The sequence below is a fragment of the Scardinius erythrophthalmus genome (assembly GCF_964197995.2).
Source record: "Scardinius erythrophthalmus genome assembly, chromosome: 2".
In the NCBI taxonomy this organism is placed as follows: domain Eukaryota; kingdom Metazoa; phylum Chordata; class Actinopteri; order Cypriniformes; family Leuciscidae; genus Scardinius; species Scardinius erythrophthalmus.
Window position 1 is genome coordinate 59,000,172 of NC_138222.1, and position 19,867 is coordinate 59,020,038.

Below are 19,867 nucleotides of genomic sequence, written 5' to 3' on the forward strand. Positions count from 1 at the left end.
ACACACACACAGCAGTGAACAAAATATAAGACCCGACGGCACCTGGACACAACACACACACAGCAGTGAACAAAATATAAGGTCTAAGTGTCAGGCTGCATGACTGCAATTTGTCTCATTTCTTTTATTGTTATGTTGGAAATGATATTACAGTAAGTGAAGCCTGTTTTAGGACCAATTTTGTGCAATGCAACATTATTTTAATGACAAATAAGCACATTTTCAGTGTTTTTTTTTCTGTGCTTATTATTGCAACATGCAAATGTCATGTTCTTAGTACTGTAATGTGAAAAGGAGTGTTATAATTATAACTGTTGATACTTTGTGGTAACACCCACTCAAAGTTGTTGTGTAAATGGAGCAACAGTAATTCTCACTACTTGAATATTCATTTGGTCACGCTGACAGTGCTTTGAAGGCTTCTTAACGCGGCCAATCACATCTTCAAGAGCAATTAGTGGGATTCAAAATCCTGCTCTTTAGCAAATCAGTTGGACCTATTATGCAAATGTCATGTACACATAATTAATATTCATGAGTCTTGCCTTCACCATATAGAAAGACTGGTTAATATTAGTGATGTATAAAAAAAAAAAAAAAATAAATAAAAAATTGTGTAACCTGGGTTATAAAAAAAAAAACCTTTTGATTTTACATTTTATTTTTATTGTTAAGTCTTTATTAGCAATTCCATATATTTTTTTAAGTGGATATACAAAGTTCAACTACAGTTGGTGTGACTTTAATGATAACATCTGTTAAAAACAAATCAAATAAGAGAAACACTTGTTTCCTAAATAATATGGCTATAAAATTTAAATATATTAAATATATAAATCTGTGATGTTAAAAAACAAATCAAATACACATTTATACATTGTACGGCCATTGTATAAATAAATCTATAAATCTGTTAAACGCACAAATAAAATAAATAAATAAAATATATTTTTTTATGTTATGGCTATAAAATAAAAAAATAACAATATCAAGATGACAGATTTTATTAAAATTGTATAGCCATAAAATTGAGAACGAGTCAATTTCATTTTATTTGAGTGTGTGTTTTCTTAAACAAAATGTAAATAAAACGGACACTGCATAAAAAAATACATTTACAAAAGCGAATGAATATGTAAATTCTAAGTTCCTAAGTTTCTTTTATAATAACGATTAATTTTTAAACAAAACAATTTTCACCCAGAGCCATGAAACAGGGCCTAAATGTACATTTGTTTTGCAAATACTTCAAATAAGCGTGTCGTTTCATTTCATTAGTTTCAGTTTGAAAATGCTATGAAGCACTGGTATTAAACCACCGTAACGAATGCAAACGGCAAACGCTGTATCTCACCTTCAGGCCGAAGGTGAAGATGGTCATGATGATCTTGAAGACGAGAGCCAGGCTGAGCTGCCACATGGCGGAGTAAACGCCGGGGGTGGTGGTGGCGTCCGATCCCTGCGGATACGCCTGGCTGCCGTTCATCTGACTGCGATACTGGCAGAGCTGCGACGACTCCAGCGGCCCGCAGTCCGTGAACAGCTCCTTGATCAGCTCGCTGGTGTTCTGACGCGTGTACGGGTTCGGGAACGCCACGATAGCCGTGATGGCCGCCACCGTGATCACCTCCAACACCGGGTACTTGCCTGAAAAACATGTCCAGGTCATATTTCACCCCAAGATCAGAAGGAACGCTAATCAGGGGTATTATTGTTAACTAAAAAACAAAAATTATGAAAAAAAGAAAAACTTAAATATACAACGTCGTTCAAAAGTTTGGGATCGGTACGTTTAAAAAAAATATATTTTTAAAATAAGTCTCTTCTGCTCACCTAGGCTCCATTTAATTGATTAAACATACAAAACAAACAGTAAAATTGTTAAATATGTAAGGGTTAATGCCCGACGAGGTGTCCATTGTCAGGTATTAATGGACGACGACGAGGTGTGAACCGTGGTCACTTGCCAAATAACACATTTTTAAAACATTAGTTTATAATTTAATTAGTTTTACAATCGAAATCTGAAGTTTTTACAAGCAATAACTTGGTTTCCCTGGTTACGCCTGACGGTTTATTTAGCAACCGGAGATATTTATAGTCCGCTCGATTTATAGTCCGTATAGATACTTTGACTGCCTGTTGCTATGGTAACTCACAGCTGATGTAGCCAGCGCATTTATTTATTAATTTCGAACGGTAAACAGTCAGTTTCACCAGAACTCCTTTACTAGGTGTCCTCTATCACATTTTAATGGACACCCTGCAGCCAATCAGAATCAAGTATTCACCCAGACCATGGTATAATATTACAATTAAACTAGCCATTTTCTACTGTAATATCTTTTTAAAATGTAATTTATTCCTGTGATCAAAGCTGTATTTTCAGCATCATTACACCAGTCTTCAGTGTCACATGATCCTTCAGAAATAATTCTAATAGGATTTGAATTTAACATTGTACATTTCTTTGTCACTTCCAAAAAAAAAACCAAATTCTTACTGACCCCAAACTTTTGAATAGTAGAGTAATGTTACAAACGATTTCTGTTTCTGATAAATGCTGTTCTTTTGAAATAACATACTAACATATTAAGCTATATTTAAAAAAGGAATAAACACAAAAATACAAATATATATATATATATATATATATATATATATATATATATATATATATATATATAAAATTTATAATATGTATAGTTACTGTAAAATATTAACTGTAATAGTATAACAATGATACCACAATAGCAAAAAGCTAAATCAACCCAAACAGGGTTTATGGGTAATGCAGTGTGTGTACCGAAGCGCGTGGACTTGCGGCGTCGGCACCAGGCGATGTTGGCCCGGATGAAGAAGGCCCCCCACAGGCCTCCGAACACCCCCAGCAGGATGAAGGGGAACAGCTCGAACAGGTACCAGGGCGTGTGGTACTCCACGTAAAACAGCACCAGCCGGCTGTTCCCGAACGGGTTGATGGAGCGCAGCACGAACGCCGCCACCAGAGCCGCGAAGAACGAGCGCCACAGCGTCTTCAGGGGGAAGTAGTAACTGACCTGAGACAGAGAGACAATGTTGAACAGAGTATTTTTGTATTTATTAATGAAACCCTTTCATATCCACAACTTTCCTGCGAGTCTTAATGGGCGTCGCCATGACACTCGATACTTCCTGTTGCCGGTATCTCAGTTCCGGTTTAGCGTAACGCTTAATGAAGCTTGCACACAAGGGATGCTCGCGTCGCGGTACAAACGGGTGAAACTGATTACTGACAAGTAGTAATGCTGACAGATAAGCAATGGCTCCTTGTGGTTCAACGTGTACTGTTGTCAGGTGCACAAACAACACGCGAAAACTGAAGGATTTTATGAATGGGAGTTGTTTCCAACATAAACGGACCCTCTACGCAGAAAGGGTGTTTCTTGTAACGCTACTTAGAAAAAACTGCAGTAGCCTACAACTGTATATATATTTTTAAGTGGTATGTTTATTGTTTTCAATAATTTGAAAATTAATTCGAGAATTAACTTGAATGTGCAGCAATTTGTACAAATAGAGAGTATGTTGGCCTATATTTGTTGTAGCCATTAAATAAGAGCATTTAGTTTCATATTTGTTCAAATATTATAATGCAATTTTTTTCCATCTATGTTGATTATGAAAAGTGAACACCATGATCATCTTCATCTTTGCAGCAGACACTGACACAAAACACTAGTTTATTAATAAAAATCAATGCACTCGTTTCACTGGATTTACAAATGCACATCTTGCTTATTGCACGCACACTCGGCACACATATGATGTCGAAATAACGAGATATTGTGTTGAAATAACATTATTAATAATAATAAATCTTTAATAATATTTGATTGAATGCCGAATGTTGTGCTTGTTCAATTTAATAACATTAATACTTTAATTTTGATCATTAAAATAATTGAATATTAAATATTAAGTGGCCAATTTTTGCTCATTTATTAAAAGTATTTATATATAATAGCACCCCCTCAGCACACGTTAAAAAATTATCTGGCGCCGCCCCTGGTTATAACGGCCCACGTATTAAAAATGATTGGGTCTAAATTGCCTCGGGCTCATAATTACAGTTAATGTGTCGGGCCGGGCTCGGACACAACGGGCTCAGGTAGGGTCGGGCTTGATTTTTTGGGCCCGATCTAAGCTCTACTCCTCATTATCCAAGCAAATTGTTTGGGCTTGTTGAGGCTCTCTGATAGCGGTATCTTCAGGCTAACGTAAACCGGAAGTTCGATACCGGCTTGTTCTACGTTGCCATAGCGATCACGGGAAAGGTCAGAGTTCGGGAAAGTCGTGGATATACACTGTGTATATACAGTATATAGTAGTCAACATTTGAAGTGGATCAAAACCTTTCAAGGTTATACATGTATTTATTCATTTATGAAGCTCTTTCATATATATTTATATATACATCATGTGTGTGTATGTCTGTATGTATATATATATATATGTGTATGTGTGAGCGTGTTTTTAAGTATATTTTGACATACAGTTTTGCTTGTATCACTACTATTCATGAGTTAAAAGTGAGTTTTGGGTTAATATTGATAGTCTATTATTTCTTTATTTGGAAAAAAAAATTAACACTTTAATTCATCAAAGATGCATTAAATTGATCAAAAGTGACAGTAATGGCATATATGATGTTACAAAATATTTCTATTATATATAAATGCTGTTGTTTTTAAAATGCAGTTCTTCTGAAATGCATCATGGTTCTGTTTTCAACATTGATGATAATCAGAAATGTTTCTCGAGCAGCAAATCATCACATCAGAATGGTTTCTGAAGGATCATGTGACACTGAAGACTGGAGTAATGATGCTGCAAATACAGCTTTGATCACAGGAATTACAGTTTACAATATATTCACATAGAAAACAGCTGTTTTAAATTGTTTAACAATATTTCACCTTTTTCTGTATTTTTGATCAAATTAATGCAGCTTTGGTGAGCAGAAGAGGCTTCTTTCAAAAGCATACTTAAAACTTTTGGACATTAGTGTAAATCTATACTGCGTTTGACTGAAATAAACTCGGTCTTGTGAGATTTGAAGGAAGGGAGACTCACCTCCTCCAGACTGAACAAAACTCCTCCAATCGGAGCACCAAACGCCACCGACACGCCAGCAGCCGAAGCCGCCGACAACACCTGAGAGAGACACAGGGGAGTCAACGCTAGGGCTGGGTCTCGTTTCAGTTTTAACCATTACGATTTTCATTTAAAAAAAAGGTAAAAAAAGGTAAAAAAAAATAATAAGTAATAAACATATCATTCACCTTTGGTCTTATTGCTAAACATTTAATTGTAGCTGAATATCATGAACAAAAATCAACAGGCTGAAGAGCACTTACACAAGAAACGTTTGCCTGTGGTTTAAAAACATCATAAAAAACAACTAGCCTGACTAATATAAAATGTAAAGCATTATTAAAGACAATTATTACATGGCTTGATTGAATTCCAATGTGAAATGCGGTGTGTTATTTCTTGATAACAGACGCTGCGAATTATAACACACCGTTGCCATGAAAAACAGAGCGTTCCTATGGACGCGGAACGGACTATTTTCTTTAGCGGAAGCAATACAATCGTTTTAAATCAAACTCCTTTTTAAATCAATATTTTGTGTCAAATTATTGATTTATTTGGTGGGTAGCCATGTAATAAGCGGGATAATGTAGAGCGAGGCGGTTGTTATAGCGAATACAACCCCTGATTCAAGCTCCGCTTCGCGTCGGGGTCCCGTTCAGCCTGTCGGGGTTGTTATTCGCTATGACAACCGCCTCGCTCTACATTATCCCTTACGTAAACGCTCAGTAATTAAAAAACGACAAATAAAAAAATTCGCGAATTGCAACAAATAGATACAACTGAACAAAGACACGATTGAAATAAACAGTGTTTTATGATTTACAGGTACAGAAACTGTAAATGTAAAATAACACTGCATGTTATAAATAAAATATGCATCAGAAATATAGTTACAAATGTTATTCAGTCAAGAACGAGTGAATTTTGTCTTTGTCTTTTGTTGTTTTGATTAGTGTTATTATACGGCAGCTGCTGTCACTTTAAGAGTTCCCCAATATACAGGGTGGGCCATTTATATGGATACACCGTAATAACATGGGAATGGCTGGTGATATTAAAGTCCTGTTTGTGGCACATTATATGTGAGGGGGCAAACTCCTCAAGATGGGTGGTGACCATGGTGGCCATTTAGAAGTCGGCCATCTTGGATACAACTTTTGTTTTTTCAATAGGAAGAGGGCCATGTGACACATCAAACGTATTGGTAATGTCACAAGAAAAACAATGGCGTGCTTGGTTTCAACGTAACTTTATTCGTTCATGAGTTATTTACAAAATTCTGACCACTTATAAAATGTGTTCAATGTGCTGCCCATTGTGTTGGATTGTCAATGCAACCCTGTTCTCCCACTCTTCACACACTGATAGCAACACCACAGGAGAAATGCCAGCACAGGCATCCAGTATCCGTAGTTTCAGGTGCTGCACATCTCGTATCTTCACACATTACAATTGTAATTGTAATTGAAGACAATTGCCTTCAGATGACCCCAAAGATAAAAGTCTAAGGGGGTCAGATCGGGAGACCTTGGGGGCCATTCAGTGTGTGAAGAGTGGGAGATCAGGGTTGCATTGACAATCCAACACAATGGGCAGCACATTGAACACATTTTATAAGTGGTCAAAAACTTGTAAATAACTCATGAACGAATAAAGTTACGTTGAAACCAAGCACACCATTGTTTTTCTTGTGACATTACCAATAAGTTTGATGTGTCACATGGCCCTCTTCCTATTGAAAAAACAAAAGTTGTATCCAAGATGGCCGAATTCTAAATGGCCACCATGGTCACCACCCATCTTGAGGAGTTTGCCCCCTCACATATACTAATGTGCCACAAACAGGACTTTAATATCACCAACCATTCCCATGTTATTACGGTGTATCCATATAAATGGCCCACCCTGTAGTTACACACTGCAGCACAAAACACAGCGCGAATTGTTTACGGTCATATTGAGATGCTCAAAAAGGAATCGAAATTTACATTTTATATAAATTATCCGATTCCTGAACTAAAGTATTCGATTCCAGAACTGGGTGGGTAAAAAAAAAAATATATAGATTTCTCGATTTTAATCGATTCTCATTTTTACGAACCGATATCGATTCTTAAATCCCAAGAATCGATTAGTCATCCTGTTTTCAGTTGATGAATGAATGGAACATTGTAGCGCGCATCTCATCCAATAAATCGCAATAATCTTTGTACTTTGTTACTCTTGATATGAAACAAAGTCCCAGATTTCAAATTACGTCCATTTTCTTACAAAATTACAAAACATAAATACCGTTGTATAATAATGTTTCAATTATTTAATCATGCATGTTTGAATAAATCTGGTAAGTTTTTATGACAGCCACCATTTAAATGATTACATTTCATAAAACTTTATTATTATTAAAATAAATAAAAGTGTAATTTAAGTGTTTTATACAAATCAGAGAATTTTTACCTTCAATATTATAGTAGGCTAATGAAGCCTAACAGGCCACAACTGACTCCCATAGTTTACAGCATTAGTTAAGAGATTTGTTTTCCTTGAGAACATTTGCCATGTATTGTACCTGATATCCCAAATAATGAATAATTAATTGAAATCGAATCGAATTGAGAAATTTGTGTCAAACCCAGCCCTACTAAACACCGTCTACATTTGTAGGTGATCTCTAGATTTTGCCGTAACCCTGTCAGAATGAAGGCTGACCTCTCGCTTCTTGGCCTCGTTTTTGCTGTATTTGGGGAAGAGGTAGGAAAAGATGTTGCCACAGCAACAGGCCACGTGGACCAGCGGCCCTTCCTTCCCGAGACTGAGGCCCGACGCCACGGCCAGGACCAGAGTCACGGTCTTTATCAACAGGGTCCACTTGCCCAGGTACCCTCGGATGATGAAGCCGCTCAGGATGGTTTTAATCTGAGAGAGAGAGAGAGAGAGAGAGAGAGAGAGAGAGAGAGAGAGAGAGAGAGACACAGAGAGAGAGAGAGAGAGAGAGAGAGAGAGAGAGAGAGAGAGAGAGAGAGAGAGAGAGAGAGAGAGAGAGAGAGAGAGAGAGAGAGAGAGAGAGAGAGAGAGAGAGAGAGAGAGAGAGAGAGATTACAAAACACAAGAAATACATTTTGAATTACCAATTAATGTATTAAAATACCTTCATGTATTGTGTGAAGTGGGGCAGTTTGAGGTATCAAATAATTAGTGCTGGGCAACCATTAATCGCATCCAAAATAAAAGTTTGTTCTTACATAATATATGTGTGTGTACTGTATCACAGTGTATCATTATTTTGTATATACAAATGCACACACATGCATGTATATATTTAAGAAATATTTGCATGTATATACAGTGCATATATATATATATATATATATATATATATATATATATATATATATATATATATATATATATATATATATACACATATTTATATTAGATAAATACTTTATATATAAAAAATTTTTTCTTAAATATATACATGCATGTGTGTGTATTTATATATACAAAATAATTATACACAGTACACACACATATGTAAACACAAACTTTTATTTTGGATGTGATTAATCGTTGCCCAGTTGTAACTGGTATTAATTTACATTGCAAATTAACAACGTAATATAATTTGACGTTGTAACTGATGTTAATTTAAGAAAGAATTATCATACTAGCATTTTTTCTTTAATTCACGAGAAATATCCACATTTATCATTAAATACAAATCAAGATTTGTCCCGAACTACAGATTCTCTGAATGTGCAAATCTCTCATTCTGCTGTAATTTTAAATTACATTGATTGTTGCTGTTTTTCACAATCTTTTTAAACAAAATGTCAGAGTATAACAAAAGTTTCAAACAATATAAAATATGTAGATAAATTACATTTAATTTTTAAATAAATAAGAAAGTTAGTTATTTTTAATGGTTTGAAATTGCAGAACACATATACAGGAGTCAACATCTGAAGTGGATCAAAACCTTTCATCAAACTTATACATGAATTATGAACAATACCCGTTCTTGTCTTAGGACAACTTTAATTAACTTGTAATCCACTTCAAATGTTGAGTACTGTAGTTATACACATACAATAAGCTATAAAATATATAAAAACATTAAATAAATTACAAACACAAGAAACTCACACAAAATGGTGGTTTTGTTTTACATGTATTAAAGGTTACACGCCTCTTTTCATGACCCTTGCTCTCTATTGATGAAAAGAATAAGTGATGTTGTAAAACTTGCATAACACTTTTGGTAACCATAGAAACAGTGACAAAATCAGAGCTAATACTGTTTCATTCTCAGTGGTCAGCTGACCCGTTAAGAACATCTTAATCCGCAGCACACCATTTCACGGCTCCAGATAACAAACACTCACAGTGAGGTTGTTGGTGGCATAAAATTAGGCAACATCATGAATAAAGCGAGACTTTTATTATTGCAGACTTGTGATTTTAATTTGCAAGCAGTTCCATTTCATATAAGCATTTTAATAAACTTTTACTAAAACCGAAAGACAATTTTTATATATATATATATATATATATATATATATATATATATAAAAATCTTATTATAACCTTTTATAATAAGCTTTTTTTAAATAATAATAATAATAATAATAATCATATAGGTGTTATCTGTAACACATCAATAATGGCCTGCTAGAAAAACTGGTTATCCAATGAAAAATCATATTCTTCTTAAAATATCAGGTAAAACCTGTTTGAAGACAAGCGTCTATTGTCAATAAGAGCTCAGCGGGATTACCTCAGGTATTCCAGAGCCGCAGGCGTACGGCGCAAACACCTTCACCAGAGACACGGCCAGGAAGGCAAAGGACAGCGCCCAAAACGTGAACATGAAGTAGTTCATGATGTAGGAGCCGGGACCCTAGACGACAAAGACAAGAGCCATTAATAAAGCCAAACCAACATCATGATGAATTCATCTGGTGTACACTAGTTTTTAAAGGTTTGGGGTTGGTAGGGTTTTTTAATAGTCTCTTTTGCTCACCTAGACTGCATTTATTTGATTAAAAATACTGTAAAAACAGAAATATTACTACCATTTAAAATAAATGTTTTCTACGTGAATATGTTGTAAACTGCAATTTATTCCTGTGATCAAAGCTGAATTTTCAGCATCATTACTCCAGTCTTCAGTGTCACATGATCCTTCAGAAATCATTATAATATGTTGATTTGCTGCACAAGAAACATTTCTGATTATGATCAATGATGAAAACAGTAATGATGCTTGATATGTTTGTTTCCAGGATTAGTTTACAAATAGAAAGATTTAAATATATTTATTTTAAATAGTATTTTTTTTTACTTTATAAATGTCTTTACTGTCGCTTTTGATCAAGTTAATGAATCCTTGCTTAAAGGTGCAGTAAGCAATTTCTGAGAAACACTGTTGATTTAAAAAATCGACAGCCAAACAAACACACCCCTCTCTTCATTGCTCAAAATGCACAAAAACGCAATGCAGGCCAGCAGCTCCAGACAAACAATGACACTCAAAACTGTCCTGTTACTATAACATCACAGCAACAGCATATCTCGGTTCTGTGAAAAAACAATGTTACTCACATTTGGAGCAGAAACAACGCAACCTCGGCGTCCGAATTCAGGCCTTCCCGCTTCTGTCTCTCCAGCGCTGGAAAGCTTTTCTGTCTTTTGTGTCCTAAAGCTCTTGCCTGATCATTACCCTTCTTTCCCAGTGATATTCCTCTGAGCTTTTCTCTTTTGTAATGTCTCTCAGCCATCTCTCTTTCTACAGTCCTTTCTCAAATCTCCCTCTTGCTCTCACTCTCTCCTCCCCATTATGAGTGAACACGCCCCCTACTGCTGATTGGCTCACTCTCTCTCCTCCCCATTATGAGTGAACACGCCCCCTACTGCTGATTGGCTCACTCTCTCTCCTCCCCCATCATGAAGACACACACCCTACTCCTGATTGGCTCACTCTCTCCTCCCCATCATGAGAAGACACGCCCCCTACTGCTGATTGGCTCACTCTCTCCTCCATCATGAGAGGACATGCCCCCTAATGCTGATTGGCTCTCTCTCTCCTCCCCATCATGAGTGGACGCCCCCTACTGCTGATTGGCTCAATTTCTCTCTCCTCCCCCATCATGAGAGGACACGCCCCCTCCTGCTGATTGGCTACTAGAGTGTTGCGCTGCTCCATGGATCGGTCCAATCCATTTGGTTCTATCTCCTTTTTACACAGCCAGGAATATGTACAAACACAATATATATTTACAATATAGAACAGACATCTTAGCCTGGCTAACGTCAGACCTCTTTCTCATTGAGACGTGGTCTGGGAACCACGTTCATTTTCTCGTATTTGAGGCGTGGTTACGAATGCCCAGAGCCGTTTATTGGACGTTACGAATGTCTATCAAATGCGCCTGTACGTAGCTCATAGCCAATCGTTTCAATTATACCAGATGACGTATGTAGAGCGACAGAAATTCGACGAGGAAGAAGACGAAATAAACTTGCGTTCCAAACTACTTCTATAGGCTTCTATAACACTATCTAAGGCTGCATCGAAAGGTAACTTCGCGTCTGCTGCCATGTTGGATCCATAGATATAAACAAACTGCTTCGGTGTGTCGCATAGACGTCATCATCGTCTTTGCTCCCTCCCCATTCTGTGATTGGTTCCCTTTTTGAGGGGAAAATCTGGTCCAAGGTATCCAGGCTGCCTAGCAGCGTGAATAAAATCGCACTGCGTGCAAGGCAGCATGGGGAAACCCAGGCTACAGACATCTAGCAAATATTTACAAAATTGTTTGTTTGGGAGTTGAATCCCATTTTTAACAGCATTTCTCAGAAATCACTTACTGAACCTTTAATAAAAGTATTAATTTCTTTAAAAAAAATTAAGCGGTAGAATACATAACAGTAACACACTGACCTCGGCCTGACCCAGGATGAGTTCAGCCCATGTCTTCCACTGAGGACACTTGTCTCTCTCAGCAAACGTGGTCTCGTTGGAGCCCCAGCAACACTGCTCGTGATTAAACCACATGGCACTGAGACACACGCCCTCCTTCAGATCGTTCAACCAGTCGGCCGCGATGTCGATCAGCCCAGCTAACGCTCCTGAGGGGACAAGGATGAAGACAGGCATTTATGCAATACTTCATGCACTAATGAAAGACAGATCCCTGTAACCACTGTGACATAGAAAGTTAAATATAACCTATTCAATTTAAAGGGGTCATGAACTGAGAAATCTAAATTCCCCTGATCTTTTGCAGAGGTGTAAAATACTTGAGTAATTTTACTTGATTACTGTACTTAAGTATTATTTTGGGGGATTTTTACTTTACTTGAGTACAATTAAAAATCAGTACTTTTACTTTTACTTAATTACATTTTTTAAGAAAAAAAAGTACTTTTTACTCCTTACAATTTTATTTACAGTCAAAAAGTACTTCTTTTTTGGAGATCACTTCATTCTATTTTTCCTTGCTATTACCAAACCAATTGATTTGCACTGATGCCTAGATTAATTAAGCTTAGTGTCTAGTCTAGTTTAATGAGATTTGTTTTCACATTTCACCAAATTGGTCAGACATGTTCATTGGTCCTTTGGAAGTGACGTCATGTCGCATCTATTACCACAATGCACAGCACCTTGACCTAGAAATTAGAGAAATTATAACAGTCATTCTTAGGGGGACAATCCAGCAGCCGAAGAGCGTACCACCCTCGGGGGCCACCATTGGCTAACAAGCCATCACCTGCTGTTAGCATTCCATTGACTCCCATTCATTTTGGTAGGGGTGTAACGGTTCACAAAATTCACGGTTCGGTTCGATACGATACACTTGTGTCACGGTTCGGTTCGGTACGGTTCGATACAGAAAAAAGAAAGAAATGCCAGAGATATTTCCTTGATTACATTTTTTTTTTTTTATTATTAAAACTAACATCATAAAGTATGATATTTTTGTACTTTGAGCAATTCTGGAGCTATAATTGACTCTTCTTAGGAGGATATAAAACAAAAAAGCTCCTTGGAAAAAATGAAATTTAATAGTAGTATAGTAGTTAAAATAGTAAAATAATAGTAGTTAAAAACAAAGGTTTATTTTAGTTCAGATTAACATTTGAGGGCAGCAATTGTATTCATAATGTTAAAATAAAACTGACGTAATGTTACTTGAAGGCATTATAGCCACTATTCCTGCCAAACTTACATGGTTGCAGTAAGTGTTACTACAGTAAGTCCATGGTAAATGTTGCAGATCTGTGGACACTGGATAGTTCATTCATGGCACAAAGTTTCTTCCTGGTTTCCACGTCAGCGCTGTTTGATCCGTTAATAACAGAGAAATGTGAATGTTTCTCACTAGATCTCGCAGCGATGTTGTTACTTCTGTGGCGAATTCAAATGCTTTCTTTACTGGATCTCTTATTAGCGCTGTGTAGTAACAGTGTAGCATGATCACGATTGGCTCGCACTGCACTGGTCCAAACTGATAAACGGCCCTTCAACCACACAATAACGAGCAGTTTCATTCCGCTTGCATTACATTTGCCATTTGATGTTGGGAATTGTTGTGGTCGCGCCGGCGTCTCTTACATTATGAGCACGCTTGCCACGTGCAACACGCCTACATTTGAAATAACGAAATTTTGGTCGGCAGGAAAAATGGTCCAACGAACCGAACCGTTCTACGAATACGTGTATCGTTACACCCCTACATTTTGGTGTCACTTTGACAGCGAACAACTTTACATGTGAGGCGTTTGAAGACTCTATTTGTCCATTGTTTGTGGTCCAAAATCAGCCACAGGATCAAGAGCACCAGTGGCCATACCTTAGCTAATTCTTTTCTTTTAGTGGTAAAATCATGTTTAGTGGATTGTTTAAAGAATGTTGCATACAGGCATTAGATAGTAGTATTATAGTTTGATAAATAAATACAATTAAATACAAACAGTTCTAAAGCAGGATAAAACCTTGCATGTGGTTCATTCACTTCATGTTTTTAGAGATTAAAATCTTAAACAAGAATCTCTAGTTTTTATTCTTGCTGTTACTTTTACTTCTTTAATACTCAAGTACAATTTTAATGTGGTACTTTTTTACTTTTACTCGAGTACGAATCTGGCCAGATACTTTTACTTTTAATTGAGTAAAATTTTCCCTCATTACTTGTACTTTCACTTGAGTAACATTTTTTAGTACTTTTTACACCTCTGATCTTTTGACATATAAGAGGTCATTGAACAATAAAAACATCCTGTAAGTTTTAGAGTTCAAAACTTATTGAAGGCGACACATCTACAGGACAGGGTGTGGAATGTGCCACTTTACTACGTAACAGGCTCACTAAACACCAGCTCTGCAGAAGAAGCTCAACGCCTGCTTCTACATCACTGCCTGTCTAGCCCCGCCCTCTGATTTGGGGATTCAGGTTTGGGAGGACATGAGGATCAGTCAATGACAGAATTTTCATTTTTGGGTGGACTAACCCTTTAAAGTGCACTGATAACCCCCATGATCCAGGAGATACAATAGAAAGCCAAATTATAAAATACTTACCAATTTTATTTATAGTAAAGTTACTATTCTGTAATAGGTTTACTGTATGTAGCTTTGAATAAACATCTGATAAATAATGCAAATGCTCTAGCTCAGGGAGAATTAAGAAATAAGCTGAGTTCGGCAAAGTGTGTTCAGAAGATTAAACCTTATGGCTCAAAGATGTGTGTGTGTGTGTGTGTGTGTTCGTGTTAAGTGACCACGCTATTGAGATCTGTGGAGGAAATTGTGTGTGTGAAGGTCTTTGTGGACCTTATGTGCAAATGAGTGAGTGGGTGGAAACATGTGTGAAAGTGAGTTTGAGAAAAGCTGTGTGTGTGTGTGTGTGTGTGTGTGTGTGTGTGTGTGTGTGTGTGTGTGTGTGTGTGTGTGTGTGTGTGTGTGTGTCTGTGTACTTGTATGACTATCTTTGTGAGGGTCGGTTTGAGTTTTAGACCATCAGAGTGAGGACAAACAGAGTAAAGAAAGGATATCTTGGCCGGTCCTTACGTTCTGAGACCCTGTTTAAAGTCCTGTTTGAGGGTCAAGACTTGGTTTCAGGGATTATAATTAAGGGTTGGTTTAGGGTCAGGGTTCGGGTTAGGCGGCTAGGTGTGATCTGTAGGGTTAGGTAAGGAGCTAGAGATTGCATTGCATCACTGAATGACCTCACAAAGATAGATTGTGACAGTACAAGAGCATGTGTGTGTGTGTGTGTGTGTGGTGTTTACCTGATGCAAGTCCTGTTAGCGTGACCACCAGCCACCCTGACCATGCGTCGTACAGACTCTTCGTGAATTCCCATGCGGATTCCTTCTTTTTACTGTTTATCTACACGGAGGAGCAAAACATGAGAAAACACAGCTGCAAAAAACCTGCCGATTCAGGATGTGAGTCAAGTTTCTATGTGACAGACTCCTAGTAGCTGGTCACTTTTAAAACCACAGTATCACTTCCTGTTCGGCAGGAAGATCGTTTGCCTAAAAAAAAACATTCATTTAAAAGTTACTACGCTTGCACTGCGCTGAGTCGCATTTGTCGTATGACTGATTTTAAATACTTAAATACTCCAAAATGTGAAGCACTTCTTTTATTATTCATTTGCTATGATTAATCATATCTTTTTGTTTGCATCAAGTTTACACAAATAAATATATAACATTCAAATACTAAAACAATCATAATACATAAAATGGAGATTGAGTTTTTTTCCAAAAATAAATAAATAAATACATAGAGATGTGTTCAATTTTCCGAAAAATAAATATGTAGATAAATAAATACGGAAGATAATAATAATAATAAATACATATGAGATGGAGTTAAATAAATAAATAAGAGACAGTTCAAGTTTTCAAAAATAAAGTAAATAAATATGTAGAGATGGAGCTCCGAAAATATTCCAAACATAAATAAAAAATGTAAATACTGAAGCAATAAATAATAATACATACAAATGAAGAGTTAAATAAATAAATTAAGATGGAGTTGAAGTTCCTCCCAAAACATTAATAAGTAAATAAACAATAATGAAATGTCAAACTTCATTGAAAATTTCATGAAATTTATCAAAAATAAATAGATAAATAAAAGTAGATTAAGTTCCTTTCATGTGTGAAGTGTTTAATTCATTAGATTTAAAAATGGCCACATCATGAATAAAAAAACTATACTGATACATACACACACATATATACTATATACATACACTAGTGTGACGTAAACCAACTCAAACCAGGATCTAAAGGTTCACATGGTCCCACACACAGATAAAGAGCGGCTGGTGCGCCGTTACCTTGCGGTGGCGCTCTCTGTCTTTGCACTTCTCCCGGACCCAGTCGATGGTGTGGAAGTCGTCGTAGGTTCCCACACCGGGAATGGGCTCCTCCAGCAGGTCCAGCAGGTGTGTGGAGCTACTGGCCCCACCTCCACCTCCCCCGTTAGACATGGCGTAGTTCGACCCTACACACACACACACACGAGGAGGAGTGAGAAGCTGCTGTTACTGTGGTAAAATCACGTAGGGCTGGGACGATACACCTACCTCCCGATTCGATACCATCACGATACTTGGGTGCCGATACGATATGTATTGCGATTCGATATTGCAATTTTTTGAACACTAGACCATCGGGAAAAGTTCAATCATACACTTGATGTACATGATGTATAAGATGAGTCGTATTTACAAAAACAATTCATCATCTTTCTGACTTTTATTTCAGAAGCATCATACAGTCATACATTCTGTTGAATAAATGATTCAATAACAAATACATTTAACAGTCACTTGTCAACAATGTAAATCGATAAATGCGTTATTGTAAGCACCAAGTTTCTATCAAAAGCTGATTTTGATCGCTATCGTAGACATCAGTGTTTATATTTGAACTTTAAACTTTTATCCCAGTACTTTTATGATCTGAACTATTGTATCACAGAAATAATGATACTAAGAGATCGAAAAGACTGTTTGTGAAGCTGTTTCATGACAACTCGACAGCTTTGAATGTTGTGATTCATGATTTTGTCAAAGTTTAATAGACAGATAAAATAATAAAAAATAAATAAATAAATAAAAATGTGCGATATCTAGGTGAATCGATTTTTTCTCCCAGCCCTACTGTACATCAACTCAAGCTGCATCAAAACTAGACGACTACTTAGTAGGCGTGTGAATCTTTGGGCAGACAGTGGATTGATTCCATTCAGCATTCATATGAACGATTCAATATTTGCAAATTTAGAATTATTTGTTTTTAACCGATTCACAATGATTTTGATTAATGAATCGATTCTGTATTTTTTAATGCATTCATAGGATTCTTTAAGTTTATTGCACCAAGAAACTTGAACGTGAACTTTAAATACATGTACATATAGAAGAGCTGCACGATTCTGGATAAATTAAGAATCACAATTTTTTGTTTCAAACAGAGTTATTATGAATAGACAACTAAACAAAATAACATGTAAATTACTAGAGGTTCTGACAAAATATTAATTGCTGCCAACTTTTTATAATGTTTAATTTTAATTAATAATAATGATAAAAAAAAAAAACAGTTTGAATGAATGATTGAATGACTTACTCATAAAGACTTCACTTGTTTCATTACTGGATGAATCAGCATTTTTGAATGAATCTCTTGAATGAACGATTCAATGACTCACCTATAAAGACTTCACTTGTTTCATTACTGGATGAATCAGCGTTTTTGATCGACTCTCTTGAATGAATGATTCAATGACTCACTCATAAAGACTTCACTTTTTTCATTACTGGATGAATCAGCGTTTTTGAATGACTCTCTTGAATGAATGATTCAATGACTCACTCATAAAGACTTCACTTGTTTCATTACTGGATGAATCAGCGTTTTTGATCGACTCTCTTGAATGAATGATTCAATGACTCACTCATAAAGACTTCACTTGTTTCATTACTGGATGAATCAGCGTTTTTGAATGACTCTCTTGAATGAATGATTTAATGACTCACTCATAAAGACTTCACTTGTTTCATTACTGGATGAATCAGCGTTTTTGATCGACTCTCTTGAATGAATGATTCAATGACTCACTCATAAAGACTTCACTTGTTTCATTACTGGATGAATCAGCGTTTTTGAACGACTCTCTTGAATGAATGATTCAATGACAAACACATTTTTGTTTAACAGGTGATTTGTACATTTATATCCAAACAATAAACAATTCAAAAGTCCCATGTTTCCAAGATAGATGTGCAATTGCATCGGCAGGATTTGAGGTCGATGATTCGCCGAGTGAATCAATACACCCTTACTATTTTAGTAGCTCTTACTTGAGGATAGTGAACTGAACAAACCTCAACTCAAGTCAATCAACTCTTCAACGTTGCACCTTCGTTCAACACTCATTACAACATCTTTTTTGATGCCCACAGTGGCCGACTCAACGAAGGCCGAGATCTGGGTCATCTGGGCGCGTGTGTGTAGGCCGTACACATGATCAATGAGGCTGTCACCGTAGCTGATTATCAGCTAATCAGCTTTACCACACAGACCTGAGCGCCACACGGCACAGCTACTGCACACAGTCACGCGCTAGAGAAACACTCACTTGTACACACTTCCCTTTTCTAGAAACAAATCTACCCGGCGACTCAGAAAACAGCTCACAGCTAACAAAGTTACACTGATAAAAAAATAAAATAAGCTACTGTAAACCAATCCAGAAATGGCACATGATATGTCATTCTTACAAATATAAATACATGCATCTGTGATGAGGACAAACACAGGCCAAAGATCAACATCTAGCATTCAGCGTTCAGCCGAGATCAGCATCTAGACCAGCATGAGAAGGAAAATGTGTGTGTGGCTGCAGGTCTGTTACTAATAAGGGCACAAAACCACAGGCATGACTCATCTGCCAAAAAAGTAAGCATGAAATCATAGTGAAAGCTAAGATGAAATCATATTGAAAGAATTCTACCAATATTACTATTTATTAGTTACTGTTAGTATTATTAATAATCAACAGCTAATAGTAATTCTTATTTTAATACTTTAGCTGGACAATAACTTTATTCTAGCGCTGCTGTAAAGCCCAAACAATCTCTGTTTCTTTAGTTTCCTATTATCTCTGTAAAGCTGAAAAAATCAAGCTGAAACAAACTGAAGCTTTGAAACAATCTACATTGTTAAAAGCGCTATATAAATGAAGACTTGATTCATTGTTGTGTTAATATTAATACTTTTTTTTAATTATGTATTTCGTTTATTATTTAATTGTTATTAATATTGTTATTAATAAACAGCTAATCGTTTGTTTAAATAATTTGTCAATATTAATAGTAATTTTATCAATTCATTTATTTAAATAAACTATTTTATTATTTGTATATTTTTCATAAACAGCTATTCTTATTTTAATACTAAGTAAATATGAATAATATTGTTTAATGTGAATGATTTGCTTATTTTGTTATTATTTACTAATTCATATATTTTGACTAATACATTTTCTTTTTTATTAATAGATAATGGCTAATATTTCATTTAATACCTTTTAATATGAATACAATATCAATTCATATTTTGTATTGTTTTGAGTTCGTATTAATTGTATTGTTATTTAATTACTATTATTTATTAATTATACTTTGTGAAATAGATT

At 36.0% G+C, this 19,867-nt stretch overlaps 1 protein-coding gene across 13 annotated transcripts in view; it reads right to left on the reverse strand.

Annotated features, from left to right (window-relative positions):
* Positions 1-19,867, reverse strand: part of clcn3 (chloride channel 3) — a 65,117-nt gene that overhangs the window by 12,427 nt on the left and 32,823 nt on the right. For all 13 annotated transcript variants that reach the window (XM_081359236.1, XM_081359241.1, XM_081359247.1 and 10 more), the window contains 8 exons: positions 16,500-16,666; positions 15,436-15,535; positions 12,083-12,270; positions 9,917-10,039; positions 7,849-8,055; positions 5,116-5,196; positions 2,807-3,059; positions 1,355-1,647 (listed from right to left, as the gene is read on the reverse strand). In XM_081359236.1, the coding sequence (XP_081215362.1) occupies positions 1,355-1,647; positions 2,807-3,059; positions 5,116-5,196; positions 7,849-8,055; positions 9,917-10,039; positions 12,083-12,270; positions 15,436-15,535; positions 16,500-16,666 (1,412 nt within the window). The remainder of the gene's footprint in view (positions 1-1,354; positions 1,648-2,806; positions 3,060-5,115; positions 5,197-7,848; positions 8,056-9,916; positions 10,040-12,082; positions 12,271-15,435; positions 15,536-16,499; positions 16,667-19,867) is intronic.